This window comes from Macrobrachium nipponense, chromosome 2 (assembly GCF_015104395.2).
Source record: "Macrobrachium nipponense isolate FS-2020 chromosome 2, ASM1510439v2, whole genome shotgun sequence".
NCBI lineage: Eukaryota > Metazoa > Arthropoda > Malacostraca > Decapoda > Palaemonidae > Macrobrachium > Macrobrachium nipponense.
In genome coordinates this window covers 75,266,727-75,281,248 of record NC_087201.1, presented here as the reverse complement: position 1 = coordinate 75,281,248, position 14,522 = coordinate 75,266,727, and the positions used below count along the sequence as shown (strand labels likewise).

The 14,522-nt window shown below is 45.9% G+C and overlaps 2 protein-coding genes across 2 annotated transcripts in view; one reads left to right on the top strand and one right to left on the bottom strand.

Moving 5' to 3' along the window:
- Positions 1-14,522, top strand: part of LOC135220669 (glutamate receptor 1-like) — a 713,951-nt gene that overhangs the window by 230,057 nt on the left and 469,372 nt on the right. The gene's annotated exons all lie outside the window — the stretch shown is intronic.
- On the bottom strand, positions 4,854-7,444 carry LOC135221215 (basic proline-rich protein-like). The gene is made up of 3 exons (XM_064259033.1): positions 6,943-7,444; positions 6,215-6,847; positions 4,854-6,112 (listed from the first exon to the last, which is right to left on the bottom strand). Exons 1-3 carry the CDS (start codon positions 7,442-7,444, stop codon positions 4,854-4,856), a joined length of 2,394 nt encoding a protein of 797 aa, XP_064115103.1.

The window sequence follows — 14,522 nt, the reverse complement described above, 5'->3', positions numbered from 1 at the left end:
GCCTAAGGTAAGCGTAGTACGAGTACGGAATTTGCACATTTTTTCCGTACCTGAACTGTACCGTACCGTTACTTCGGTAAAATTGTCGTTGCGAACGTAATTCCTAACCGCATACACATGGCTATAAATATCACCGTACGTACGTTACCGTAATGCCAGCCTTGCTGGCAGGTAACAACAGCGTGAATCGTTTATATTATCTATATATATATATATATAAATATTATATACATTATATATATATACAAAATTTTAAATTATTATATTAGATAGATAGATAGATACAAAAAAAAAAATTCGTGCAAAATATACTAAACTAGTAATATTCAGAGAGAGATGAGATTGAAGGGAGGGGGAGGAGAGTGAGGGAAGTTCTCTCAAGACGGTTGTACCAGGTAAACCTGTGTGTCCAACTGTACTGTCACGCACAATAGTTCGTTACCTCCGCTGATCCAGAGTCGACACGAACCGCGACTATGAAACCCCGGAGAAGTGAGCAAGTAAAAACGGAGCATACAAAAGATGTTGCCCCCGTCAGGGACAAGGAAGGAGGAGGAGGCAGCAGATAGTTTTCTTGGCATAGAGTAAGTACCTTAATCTATTAACGTAATTAAGAGAGTGTCGTAAAACATTGTGTTGTTGACGATACTGGGTTTGAGTGTAAACATGTGCATTTAAGGAAATATGCGAAATAAATTGCTACTAAAAGTGCTTAGGAAAATCAGTATTTATGTGAAATGGAATTCCTATAGATTATTAAATCTTAGTATCATGACTGACTTTCCACGAGATCGATACAAAACTTCACCAAGTGTTAACGGTGGTTGTTCTGTAAGCAGCCAAGCCACCTCTATAATATATATATATATATATATATATATAATATCTATATATATATATATATTATATACTATATATATAGAACATCTTATCAGCAAAATAGCAAAAATCTTTAGAGAGAGTTCACTTACTTTCTTGAGGTAGCAACCAGACACACAGGATTACATGTTCTAATATACTTATACAATTCATGATGGGCCAAACCTACCTAGAGGAAGCGGGCGAGTGGGCAATAAAACAAAAAAAATTTGGGCTATATATAATTCTTTATTTTACTAAATTAGTAAATTAAAACAACAGGAAATATTAGGAATTACTTTCACCAATATAACAGGTTCATAATTCGTGGAAAGAGAAAGACCAGAACCACAGAATATTACAGAAAAAGATGAGTAGTAGAGAGAAAGAGAGAGAGATAACTTATTTAAGTTCTTTTCTAGATTATGGTGTGAAGAAGCCCTCGTTGTTCTTAGTTTTCTTCCTAGCACCAGGTCGTTGCAAAATACGAGTCATTATCCATGTACTATATTCTTAGTGAGGATATTTTCATCCTTGTTTTCAAGATGCATTGTAATAAAAATAACTTAACTCTAATTCCTGTGTTTCAAGAAGCAAAGTAGTTTTTAGTGCCGATGTAGTTATAGCCCAATTCCTAACGTGTAAAAGAAGGTCTAATATGTTTTTGTAGGAAATGTAACTTCTCTCCTGTAAAGTCAAAACTGGCCAAGTCCTTGCGGTTCCCTGACCATTTCCTGTCTCTTAGGGAGGTTAGGAAAGCACTAGCTTCTACCTTTGCATTGGAGAGTAAGTGCCTAGTTATATGGCCATTCGTAGGCGGCCAAGCTTTTAGCTACACATTCTATCAGGGCTTATTTCTTTTCTACCTTTTGGACCCCCTTTTAAATAATCTGCCGTTTCTTAACTGCCGTGCTCTTATTCTGTTCAACTTTATTACCCTTAATCTGTTTTCCTCTTTTCTTGATGAAGCGACGTTTTGTAATTCCTTTATTCAAAATAACAAAATAAAAGTAGTGATAATTTACAACGCCTTCTATGGTTCAAAATTTAAGGCTTATTTCAGTTTGACTAAATGTGAACTAAAAAAACCATCACATTTTTCCGACAATCTGGCAGATAATTTGAACCAATCATCACTGTTTTTTCATTTAATTTGAGATACTTATAAATATTAACTTCACTTAAACCTATGAATATGCATGATCTTCCACAACATTAGCATTAAATGGCAATCCAAGTAAAAGGAACATAACTAAAAACACGTGAATATTTATCATTATTATTTTTATGATAATATACAATGAGTAGGATGTCCACCTCCAATCTGCATCGTGGACCTCACACGGGACGATCAGGGTATGGAATCTTACAGTTTTATTATGTAAAACAGAAGTGGGGTAGTATTTGATTTCCCTGGGGAACGTGTTTTACGCAGATATTTTTTTTTTCTCTTATCAAGCACGCTTTACAATACATTTTATTAACCTTACAATGTAATGCGTTTTCCTGTTGTATTTATTATTTGACGACATTATTGACTCTGTAAATGTTTTTAAATAGTATTTAATTCTGTTCATTATCGTCATGTAATTAAACAGTTATTATTTACATTTGGTTATAAGAATAACGTTTCACAAAAATCGTTGCCTAATAGTGAATGAAGCTGTTAGGATTTTCTGCTTTATTTCTAATATTGAATTTCAATTTACGAATCAAGTTATGCTCAAATTAAAATTGTACTCTTCATACCTGATTTAACTTTTATATAGGATAAAAAAATTTAGTATAATTAAATTTCGTTTACCTTTTCTTTGTAGCATAATGAATAAATTTAAAATCTTAAAACTTACCATAGTTTTGAAAACATTATGTGAGTAGTGATTATATTATAATATAGAAATATTTCTCTTGATGCTCGGCTAATTCATTTAGAATGATATCTTTTAGTTATTTGGTTTAAATCAATAACAATTAAAACGTAGCTTAGAAAAATGGTCATTTTTTTGCTCAGTTCCAAATTTGCCCGCATGTAGTAGGATTGTTTTTCTTGTAGACAAAGGTAAATAAAGAAATCACTAAATATATTTTATAGATAAGACGATAAGAGGACCCAAACAAAAAAGATGCGTACTGCAAAAGATCCTGAAAAAAAGAAAGAAGAGAGAGAGAGAAGAGAGACGAGAGAGCGAGAGAGAGAGAGGAGAGAGAGACAGAGGGAGATAGAGAGAGAGAGAATGCAGAAATTGTATAAACACCTAGAAACAAGGCATGATTGGAAATCCTTTCAGAAGGTTTCTTGCGATTATTTTGATAAATCCCCGAAAGATCTCTTGTGAAAATATGAAAATCAAGGAAAAAAGAGAGGGATATAGAGGAGAGTATATTGAATTGGGTACTCCACGTTTGAAGAAACTGTGGCCTTACTTGGCCTGCCTTGGCAGCAGCTGTTGGATGGACGTTATTGAGATGGTGTCTGAAATACGGAGAGAAAGTCTAACGCACGGATAGTCATTGTTGTTATAGGCTGTCCTATTCACTGGTGAGTTCCTCCTAATACTGATGATGGAGGGAAACAGGCCAAGGAAATGGGAATTGAACCTTCTCCCCCCGAGAGTGAATTTCGGCATTGCGAGGACACCACACAGTACAGAGAGAGCAGCAATGAACTTGGACAGGAATCATTTTTCCAGCTGCAACAGAGGCTTGACTACAATGAAGACATCAGAAGGCGGGCGGAAAGGAAGAAAGCACTCGTGTGATCCGATAACTCAGCGGGTGTTGCAACAAACAGGCCTGGCCCAAGAAAGGGGCCACTTATTCGAAGGTGAGACGTTGTTCTGAAGGAGAACGATCAAGTGAAAAGGAGAAGGGACGTGCAGATATAGACCGAAGAAGCGGCGCGGATGGCGAGGCTCGTCCAGGAACGAAAAGCGCTAATCCGACAGAAAGACGGCCGAGGTCAGGTTTCCAGCTCTTGCAGAAGAAGTGGAAGATCTCACGAAGGAAACGTGTGTACTACATTGTGAAGTTCAGGTTGTGAAAAACTGACGAGAAACGAGCTGAGATGCCTTCTAGGGAAGGGAATCATCGGCTTCAAGTCGCTGGAAGGAACCCGGTGTCAGGGCGAACGGAACGACCAGTTGGAAGATTGAGGTTTCTGCAGCTGCGAGGGCGAAGGAGAAATCGGTTTGCAGCTCAAGAAACCACTAGGGAAATTACAGATGCCTGTGAAAAATGAAGGAGCAGCAGTCCAGTTCAAGGACTGCGCGACCAAGTCTAAGCTGGGCCTTGCGAAGGGGGTCCAGATGTCAAAAATTTGAGGAGAATGTTTGTTGTATGAAAGATTTTTTTTTTTTTTTAATCAATAAAGTTTATTTCCAAACTGCGATTTTCATTTACACATACTTTTTTGCAGCAAATTTGTTATTTACATCAATAATCGAGTTTCAATTCTAATTTAAAGGACTTCTTTCATAAATCCATGTGGTTAGAATTTGATTTCAGTTTGCAATCGGATTTTAGCGAGTGAACTGCAAGACTTTATTTTATATGGAATGTTTGATGTTTATATGAATAAGTTTGCCTTGTTAAATCGGTTGAAGGATATGAAAGTTAGCGGTGAAATAAGATTAAAATGTTTGTATAAGAGTATTGATTCCTGAAAGGGAAAGTAAATGTTAAAAGGATTGGTGGATAGTGCCAGGAAAAGCAGCGGATTCAGAGAAGATTGGTGGAGTGTCAGGAGAAGCAAAACGATTGAGAGAAGATTGGTTGGAGTGCAGGAGAAGCAGAGGATTGAGAGAAGATTGGTGGAGTGCCAGGAGAAGCAGGAGGCTTCAGAGAAGATTCAGGGCGCGTCAGACGAAGAGCAGAGTATTCAGAGAAGATTTGTGGAGGTGCAGGATAAGAGCAGAGGATTCAGAGAGGCCCCCGGAGGAATTGAAAGGGATTAGTGGCATTATTATTGTTCTAAGGTAAACAGAGGGGTTACTTTCTTAAGGAGGCGGGCGAGGGGCCCGCCAGGCGTCCAGGGAGGCGGGCAAGAAAGGCCCGCCAAGGCACGGGACGGGCGGGCCTCCGCCGCCAGGGCCGTCCCGGGGACCGGCGGGCCTCCGCCCGCCCAGGTCCGTCCCGGGGACGGGCGGGCCTCCGCCGCCAGGCGTCTGGGAGGCCGCCAGGCGTCCGGGGATCGGCGGGACCTCGCCCGCCAGGCGGTCCCGGGGACGGCTGGCCTCCGCCCGCCAGGCGTCCCGGGGGACCGCGGGCCTCCGCCCGCCCAGGCGCCCCGGGGGACATGCGGGCCTCCGCCCGCCAGGCGTCCCGGGGACGGCGGGCCTCCGCCCGCCAGGCACGTGCGGGGGGGGACCGGCGGGCCTCCGCCCGCCAGGCCTACCCGGGGGCCGCGGGTGGGCCTCTGCCCGCCAGGCGTCCGGGGCCGGCGGGCCTTCCGCCCGCCAGGCGTCCGGGGGCCGGCGGGCCTCGCCCGCCAGGGCGTCCGGGGGCCGGCGGGCTCTTGCCGCCAGGGTTCCCGGGGGCCGGCGGGCCTCTGCCCGCCAGGCGTCCGGGGCCCGGCGGGCCTCCGCCCACAAGGCCCGGTCCCCGGGGACCGGCGGGCCTCCGCCCGCCAGGCGTCCTGGGGACCGGCGGGCCTCCGCACGCAGGCGTCCCGGGGATGGCGGGGCCTCCGCCCGCCAGCGTTCCCGGGGGTCACTGGGCAAGAGCGCCCGGGCCTCCGACGCCAGGCGTCCCAGGGACTGGCGGGCCCCCGCAGCCAGGGGCGTCCCAGGGGGACCGGCGGGGCCCCCGGCCGCCAGGCGTCCCGGGGGACCGGGGGCCCCGCCCGACAGGCGTCCCGCGGGACGGCGGGCCCCCGCCACGCAGGCGTCCCGGGGACCGGCGGGCAGCGGCCCGACAGCGGTCCCGGGGAGTGCGGGCAGAGGCCCGGCCAGGCCGGTCCCGGGGACGGGGGGCAGCGGGCACGCCAGGGCGTACCGGGGGAAGGCGGTGGGCAGAGGCCCGCCAGGAGTCCCGGGGACCGGCCGGGCAGAAGGCCCGCCAGGCGTCCCGGGGAAGGTGCGGGCAGCGGCCCGCCAGGCGTCCGGGGACGGGCGGGCAGAGGCCCGCCAGGCTTCCGGGACGGGCGGGCAAAGGCCGCAGGCGTCCTGGGACGGTGCGGGAGGCCCGCCCAGGCTTCCTGGGACGGAACTGCGCGGTGGCGCAGCGGGCCCGCCAGGCGTCCCGGGGACGGGCGGGCCTTGCCCCAGGCATTCCGGGGAACGGGGCGGGCAGTGGCCCGCCAGGCGTCCCGGGGACGGGCGGGGTCAGGCGTCCAGGGACTGGCGGGCCGAGGGCCCACCAGGCGTCCCCTGGGACGGGGGGCAGAGGCCCGCAAGGCCCTCCGGGGAGGAGGGCGGGGCAGAGGGGGGCAGCAGGCCTCCCGGGGACGGGCGTGCAGAGGCCCGCCAGGCCTCCCGGGGACGGGCGGGCAGAGGCCCGCCAGGCTCACGGGGACGGGGCGGGCAGAGGCCGCCAGGCCTCCCGGGGTACGGGCGGGCAGAGGCCCGCAGGCTTCCCGGGGAACGGGCGGGCACGAGGCCCGCCAGGACTCCCGGGGACGGGGGCAGAGGCCAGCCAGGAGCTACCCCCGGGGACGGCGCGGGCAGCGGCCCGCCAGGGTGTCCCGGGGACGGGCGGGCAGCGGTCCCCCGCAAGGTGTACCGGGAATGGGTGGGCGAGGCCCGCCAGGCGTTCCGGGACGGTGCGGCAGCAGGCTCGCCAGGCGTCCGGGACGGGCGGGCAGAGGCCCGCCAGGCGTCCGGGAACGGGCGGTCAGGAGGCCCCGACGGTGGCGTCCTGGGACGGGCGGGGGGAGCCCAGCCCAGCGTCTCGGGACGGCGGCGAGGCCCGCCAGGGTCCCGGGAGGGCGGGCGACGGCTCGCCAGGCGTCCCTGGAGGGTGGGCGGGCCTTGGACGGGTGGGCGGAGGCCCGCTAAGGGTTCCGGGAAGGGGAGGTGAGTCCACCAGTTGTTCTTGGGACTTTGTCAGCCGGGCCCGCCAGGGTTCCGGGCAGTTGTGGGCGCGGACCACCAGGGCGTCCTGGGGGACGTGCGGGCAGGAGGCCCGCAGGTGTCCCGAGGACGGGCGCCGCGGCCTTCCAGGCGTCCCGGGACGTGGCGGGCGTGCCAGCCAGGTGTCCTTGTGGGAACGGTGTGGGCGCTTGCCCGCTAGGTGTCACGGGACGTAGGCGGGCGAAGCCCCGCCAAGTGTCCCGTGAGGGTGGGCAATGTTCGCAGGTGTCTGGGAAGGGCGGGTGAGGCCCGCCAGGTGGCCCGGACGGGCGGGCAAGAACCCGCCAGGTGTTTCCCGGGACGGGTGGGGCAAGGCCCGCCAGGTGTCCTGGGGACGGGCAGGCACGGCCCGCCAGGTGTCCCTGGACGGGCTGACGTTGCCTGCAGGGATCCCTGGACGGGCGGGCGTTTAGCCTGGCCCAGGTTGTCCGGTCGGGCAGGCGCGGTACGCCAGGTTTGTCGGGAAGGAGTGGCGAGGTCTGACAGGTGTCCAGGGGGGACAGGTGGGTGATGCCCATCTCGCATCCAGGTTTCCGGATGGGTTTAGGCCCGCAAGGGTTCCTGGAAGGGGTGGCGATCCCCGCCAGAAGTTCTGGGAGGGCAGGCTAGGCCTGCGTCTAGGAAACTGGTCTGCCTCGCCAGTTCCGTCCCCGGACACCTGGCGGGCCTCGCCTGCCTGTCCTTTGACACCTGGTTGGTTCGGGATTTCAGTCCCGGGATACCTGGAGGGCTTCACCCGCCCATCCAGGGAACGTGCAAGCGGTGTCCTGGGATGGTAAGAAAGTCACGCCTGGTGTCTGGGGATTATGGGCAATACCCATCAGGAGGCCTGGAGGTCAGGGAAGCATGCAATTGGTCCACTTAATGCATCCCCACATTTGTGTGAATGCATCCTTGTGTTGGTATACACTTATAAAAGTAACTACTTTAAGGTACTCTTTTTTCTCTTTCTGCTAGGCGTTCCAAGGCGGGCTGGGAGGTCCGAGATGGGTCGACTCGACGTGGCGCATTTGTTGTGATGCGCCTTGTGGTTTGTTATTACACTTATAAAAGTAAACTACTTTTACTGTACATCCTAAATTTCCAGCATTAAGATATGAGTAACAGAAAAATCTATCGTTAATGAGTTATAGTAGGGGTACACTTCCAGTCAAGGATCTACCAGTCACCCTTAAGTCTCTCCCATCATCTTTAGCAATGTGAACTCATTTACGCGATTTACACGGTGGATGCGACCCTGTCCCACATCGCTGCAGGTTATTCCGAGATACTGTCAATTAAGGCAACGAGGTAGGCTTCTCAGCAAACTACTAATTCCTGTTATAAAAAAAATAATCATCCTGTGTGTTTCTTCTCGCTAGTGATGATGGTGTAATACCACCGCTCTAAAGTATAGTGAGAGGAAGTAAGTGTTTTGGTACCCAATGGCACACCAGAGCGACACGAATCCGCGACTATGAAACCCGAAGCAGTTTGAACAAGACTAATAAGACCCACAGACTGTTCCACAAGAATCGATACTAACTTTCACCAACAGTGTTAACGGTGGTTCTTCTGTAATCTGCAAGCCACCTCATGTATACATATATATAATTATATATATATATATATATATATATAAATATATATCATATATTATTACATGAGAGGCTTGATGAAATTTACAGAACAACCACCCCGTTAACATGTTGGTGAAAGCTTTGTATGGATCTTGTGGACAGTTCGCGCTGTTGATCGGATACGATAATCCTATGGAAATCTAATTTCTGAATACTGACTTTCCTAAGCACTTTTATACTCATATATTTCGCATATTTCTTTAGCTGCATATTTACAATCAAACCCTATATTACAGCAGCAAATTAGCAAAATTGTCAGTTCACTGCGAATTACTGCTATACCGATGTGATTTTCTTGAAAATACTACACAATATGCAATATTAAGATATTTTCACCAAGTAAACAGTTCGTAGTTAGTGAAAAGATAGGGAAGACAGAAGCAGATAAAAAAATAATTAATAAATAGACAGAGATAAAAAAAATTATGAAAGAGAGAGAGATTCAAGTTCTTTTCTGGTTATACCATGGTGAACAAGCCTCATCTTATTAGTTCGTTTTATCACCAGAGGCCAAATCGTTAAAATATCTTTCTTAATGATAATCTTCTTCATTGTTTTCACCCCCCGATGCATTGTAATAGAAAATAACTCACTCAGATTCTGTTTCAAAGAGCAAAGATTTCTGCAGTGCCGATGGGTTATAGCTAATGCTATAACGTGTAAACGGAATTTAATTATCGCTGACAATTTTGATTGGCATATTTTAAAAGCTATTGCAGCGAATATTGCTATTGTAAGGAATTTAAACTTCTCTCTTTTCGAAAGTGAACGCTACTGCAGGTGGTCCCTCCCTTCCCTGACTAGTTCTTGTGTTGGGGAGGGTTGGAACCAAATATCTGCTACCTTGGGCATGGTGAGTAGGTTGTTGCGTATTATATGACCGATCTTTAGGGCTGCATTTTTTTAGCTCAACTAATTTTATTTAAGGGTCTATTTCTTCTACTTGTGGATGTTTTAAATTCCAGCCTGTGCAACATTCTAATGACAAAGAAAAGAAGGTCTATAGGATGTTTTAAGTTTATATATGCTAGCCAGCCATAAGATCAACCTTGTGGTAAAACACTGAACAATACATCCATACAAATAATACTAGTATGATATGACACAATTGAAAAGAAGTGAATAATGGTAAAAGAATTACTGTAAATATGACGTACGTTTCCTGATGTCGATGTCAGGCTCGTTCAACAACATTTTCAGGGTATCAAGGGGCTTAAGTCAGTAGCTGTAGATGGTAAGGTGGGAACAAGTCACTGTAAATTTTGTTGCGTTGTCCCAAGTCACTTTCTATCAAAGTTTTTACCTCTCACCACAGTATGGGCAGCGTTATCCTTAACAAGTTTGTATATTGCTATTCTAGTTAGTTTAAAAAAGTGTCCACCACCATAATATTGTTGTGGATTAGTTAGTTTCCTATGACTCCATTCAGTCTACATTAAGATAATAACAATTGGACAGGTAAAAGACTATTCAATTCACAGCGCATTTTTCGTTGCTAGAACCTCACACGCCAAAAAACTGTCAAACAAATACTCTCTCTCTCTCTCTCTCTCTCTCTCTCTCTCTCTTCTCTCTCTCTCTCTCTCTCTTTATAAACTTTTTTGTCTGTAATCTCTGTGCTTATTATTGATTATTTTTTTTTTTTTTGCCTTTTTCTTTTTGGCTGTGCTTCTTTCTTCTAGCTTTTATTGAATTATGAATGTGTACATTGGTGAATGAAAGTATCTGCATCTTATATTTTTGCGTTTAGTATTTTAAAAAATTAGCTACATAAAGCATAATTTTGCTAAAACTTGAGTATATCTTAGTTTTACCAGACCACTGAACTGATAAGCGCCAAATTCCTGGGCTGGCCCGAAGTTAGTTATTTTTTGGTTGTTGGAAACAATTGGGCAGCTAGCAAACAGGGACTTGCAGCTTATTTGTGGGGTCAGAACACATTATATCGAAAAAATGAAATTTCTCAGCACCACGAAATTAAATTCCCCGATTCCGGATGGCCAAGCCATAATCGAACTTCGGACCACCAGAGTGGTGGCCCGAGCGCGGAAAACCCTCGTCCAACGAGAGCGTACCCCATAATTTGTAAGTTTTCAAAAACAACAGCATCGGGTGTTATCACCCAAATCACTTGCCTTCTCTAGGGTATTGGGCCCCCAATCTGCCAAAATGGGTTATGACGGGGGTTCCGTTCTTGAGACGCGTTGTAAGCCGAACGAAAAATTGTCATAAGGCCAGAACATCATAAAAAACCTAAGAAAACCTTACTTTATGCTTGGTAGTTAAAACTATGTTTAAAAATGCATGGTATTGCATTTTTACAAAAAAACCTTCAAATATTGATTATTTTGCATTTTGGCATTCATTTTCTGCTATTAGATCAGCGTTTGTAGCGTCATAACCTTGGAAATAATTCGATGGATATACATGAAAAGCACCTTAACCTCAAGATGCCGGCGAAGCTGAACCATCGTAACCGGGGGACTGCCATATGTTAATGATAGCTAACGAGAACTGTCAGGTTAGGAACAGCGTTAATATAAAATGAGAGGGAGAAACAAGACAGTGAGAGAGAGAGAGAGAGAGAGGGAGAGAGAGAGGAGCGAGAGAGAGAATTATTCACAGGAAGAGTCCCCATCAGCAGCCGCAACACGCACAAAGTTAATCAAAAGCGTTTCCATAAAAATCTGAACCTATGAACCCGAACTATACACTCTTGCCGGAAACTCGACAGTTACGGTGACGCATAAGTTCTTACCCACAAGGGGAGGAATTAAGTGAATCCATCACACCTAAAGGACGGCGTTAGATAATCTACAACCAATATGAATGGACCTAACAGGAGGGCCAAAAAGCCACTATCCCGCCTATTGTAGGTGGGGACATTCTCTTTTGTAGAATCTTTAGAAGCCCAGCAGCGAAGGAGGAGCACCAGTTGGAAAAGAAAGGCTGCCGCACACGCTCTGACGAAAGTTGGTCAGTCCCCCCAAAGCCAGAGCGGTGGGTGTAACAGAACTTCAAATTGATTGTAGTCTTCATTGTTGAACTTGTATCTGTGACGTATCATTCTAGTGTGACAAGAAGGGAAGAAGCTTGACTGCATCTCATTAAAGGACACTTCCTGAGAAACTACAACAAATAATATATATATCTATATATTCATATGCTATATATATATATATATATATATATATATATATATAATATATATATATATATATATATAATATATATATATGAATGTCCTTTTACAGTAATCAAACAGTAACAATATGAAGATAAACGGCCCGTAAAAACCACTATTTTAAACGTTGTAACCATATATTTTTCCCGGGGGAAAAAAGGGGGCCACTTCCTTCTGTGCTCCTGATCAATGGAAAATATAGGACATAGGATGTCTTACAGGAGTATTATATATACAAAAAACATATGAAGTGTGGCAGTAAAATCTATGTTGGTACCCAGGAAGTGGTGAAAATTTAAACTATTCCATGGGGATTTCTGGCATCATTAACTCACGTCTGGCGACTCGTCCAGTGGTCGGATGTTCTTGGGGACACCCGATATAGGAGCGGCCTAAAGGTCTAGTTTGTCGATGTCATCCGATTTCAGTGTCCCCTGACAGGTTTCATATTGTTGGTTTGATTGAGATAGCAGATTCCAGCATTTTCCTTTGCACCGGACAGCTGCTTTGAAAATCAGCTTCCGCCCCACTCCATTTCATAGTAGGCCTTTGTCCCTAATATGTAGGAAATCCCCGAGTTCTCTGTTGAATGTCGCACTGATCTTTGTGTTCTGCTAAACTTTGCGAGATAGATGGATCTACGGTTTCCACAACGTAAATCTCATTACAATTGCGACAGTGTTTGTAAACCCCGGCTTCTTCTGTACTCTTTATTTAGGTGGTATCGTTAAATGAGCGAACTCCCGATGGATTTGGTGATAATGGAAAAATGAAAGGATTCTTAGACCTGAAGTGTTCTGTGGCTTTTTGAATGCTGCCATTCTTATGGGAATTTTCAAATTATTGATAAAGTCTATTGTCTATTGGGAGTGGGGAACTCTATAGTATATTGTATTTCGCTCTTTATTTATCGCCTTCTCAATAATGTATGGTAGGTAAAGCAGTGCATTAGGTGTTGGCGGATCGTGTGAATCTTTATCTGCGTACCCATTTGAAAATCATTCTAAAGCCCCCTGAGGAATATCGTTTTGCAACCCAACCATGGTGGATACATCGTGGTAACTAGGAAAATGAATATATGAAAACAACGAAAGGTTGGTTTCCTGTGTTCAGTGAATGCATATTCTATTCTGCTCTCTTTATGACTACGCTACGTCCAGGAACGGCTATTTCCGTCCTTTTCCAGTTATGTTTTAAATTTTATAGTGGAAATAGCGATTTAGTTGATTGAACAAATTGAATTGAAATCTCCCCAGCTATCATCCGTAAGTAAAAATATCACTACGTATCCAAGGCCAGACATGTTGCGGGCGTTTGATAGAGGACAAAATTTCTGTTTCGAAATATTCCATGTGTAAGTTTTGCTAGAAGGGGCGAATAAGGGGACGCCCATGCTAAAACCATGTTTATAAAATAATTACCATTGAAAGCGAACATCTTGTTAGTTACACAGAGGTTGAGTTCGTTATCGTTTGTCAGTACTAAGAGGACGAGTTGCGAGACAGGAGTAATGAGGCCAAAAATCCCCAGGGGAATAGTTTAATCTATGTCCATATTTTACTAGTGATCAGGAGCACAGAAGGAAGTACTCGAAATATGTGGTTGCAAGTTTAAAATAGTCTTTATGGGCCTTTTAGCTTCATACACACACACAGAAACACACACAAACACACAAACACAAAATAATAATATATTATATATAGATCTATATATAAGATATCATATATATATATATATATATACATACATATATTATATATCAGTTTGGTTTGCTACCTCAAAATAACGTAAGTCGTAGTGAACTGAAAATTTTGCTTAATTTGCTGATTATAGATGTTAGTTCTTTATAAGGGTGTCTGCAGATTACAGATCACAACCAAATAACACTGTGGTGAAAAGATTTGTACCGATCTTGTGAACCCCGTTCGTGTCTGTTGATAAGATACATAATCTATAGGAAAAAAAACATTTAAAAAAAAAAAACATGAATAACTACTTCCTAAGAGCTTTTATTTATTTATTTCACATATTTCCTAATTGCACATTTTACGCTCAAACCCAGTATCGTCAACAACAAAACTTCACGCTCATCACCTTAATTAAACGATAGTAGATTATGGAGACTTTACTCTTTGTTCAAAAAAAATACCTGCTCCCAATCCTCCATTCTTGGCTGACGGTTTGTTGCAACACTGTTGGGTGCTTAATTAGTACTTGTGCAACTGTTTCGGGGTTCATAATCGCGGATCGTGTCGCTCGGATCAGCGGAGGGAACGATACTTTTGTGCGCCAGAGGTTACACGGTTTTGAGAGAGAATTGTTTTTTGAGTTGTTTTATTTTTCTCTGTTGATAGGTCAATTGTCCTGCATGAATTCTGTACGTTGTAAAGAGGACGTGTGGCTCAGGGTGGTTTGGCAGTTGGAGTGATTAGGTTCATGTGGGGGGATTTACGCGGCAGTTTTTAAAGCTTGTGATCCCGCCACATTATTTTTGTGCCCGAACAGGGACTGTTGGTGCTGGCAGCTCAGGGCGATTGGGGTATGAGTTGTGTGATGGTGGAGAAAAGTGAGGATGGATGGGTTGAAGGAGGTAGAGAAGCTGAAGGAGTAGTTGCAGGTTGCGAGGAAGCCAAGGGTCTTGTGATGGGCCCAGGAGTGGTAAAGAAAGTGAAAGAGTGATGTGGATGAGAGTACGAGTGACGAAGGTGATTTAGTTGTAAGGGAAAAGACACAGGAGAAGGATTAACCTGAGGAAGGAATAAGAAAGGGTTTGAGGAAAAGAAGAAGCTAAGG

Bases quoted from the DNA above. Each gene is read 5' to 3' on its own strand.
- LOC135221215 (XM_064259033.1), bottom strand. From the start codon at position 7,444: ATGGGCATCACCCACCTGTCCCCCCTGGACACCTGTCAGACCTCGCCA. The intron at 6,848-6,942 runs GTCCGCGCCCAC...CGGAACCCTTAG, and splicing joins TCCCCCAGGACGCCCTGGTG to CGGGCCTCCGCCCACCCGTC. The intron at 6,113-6,214 runs GTGGGCCCTCGG...GCCTGGGGCAAG, and splicing joins CCCGTCCCAGGGGACGCCTG to GCCCGCCCGTCCCCGGGACG.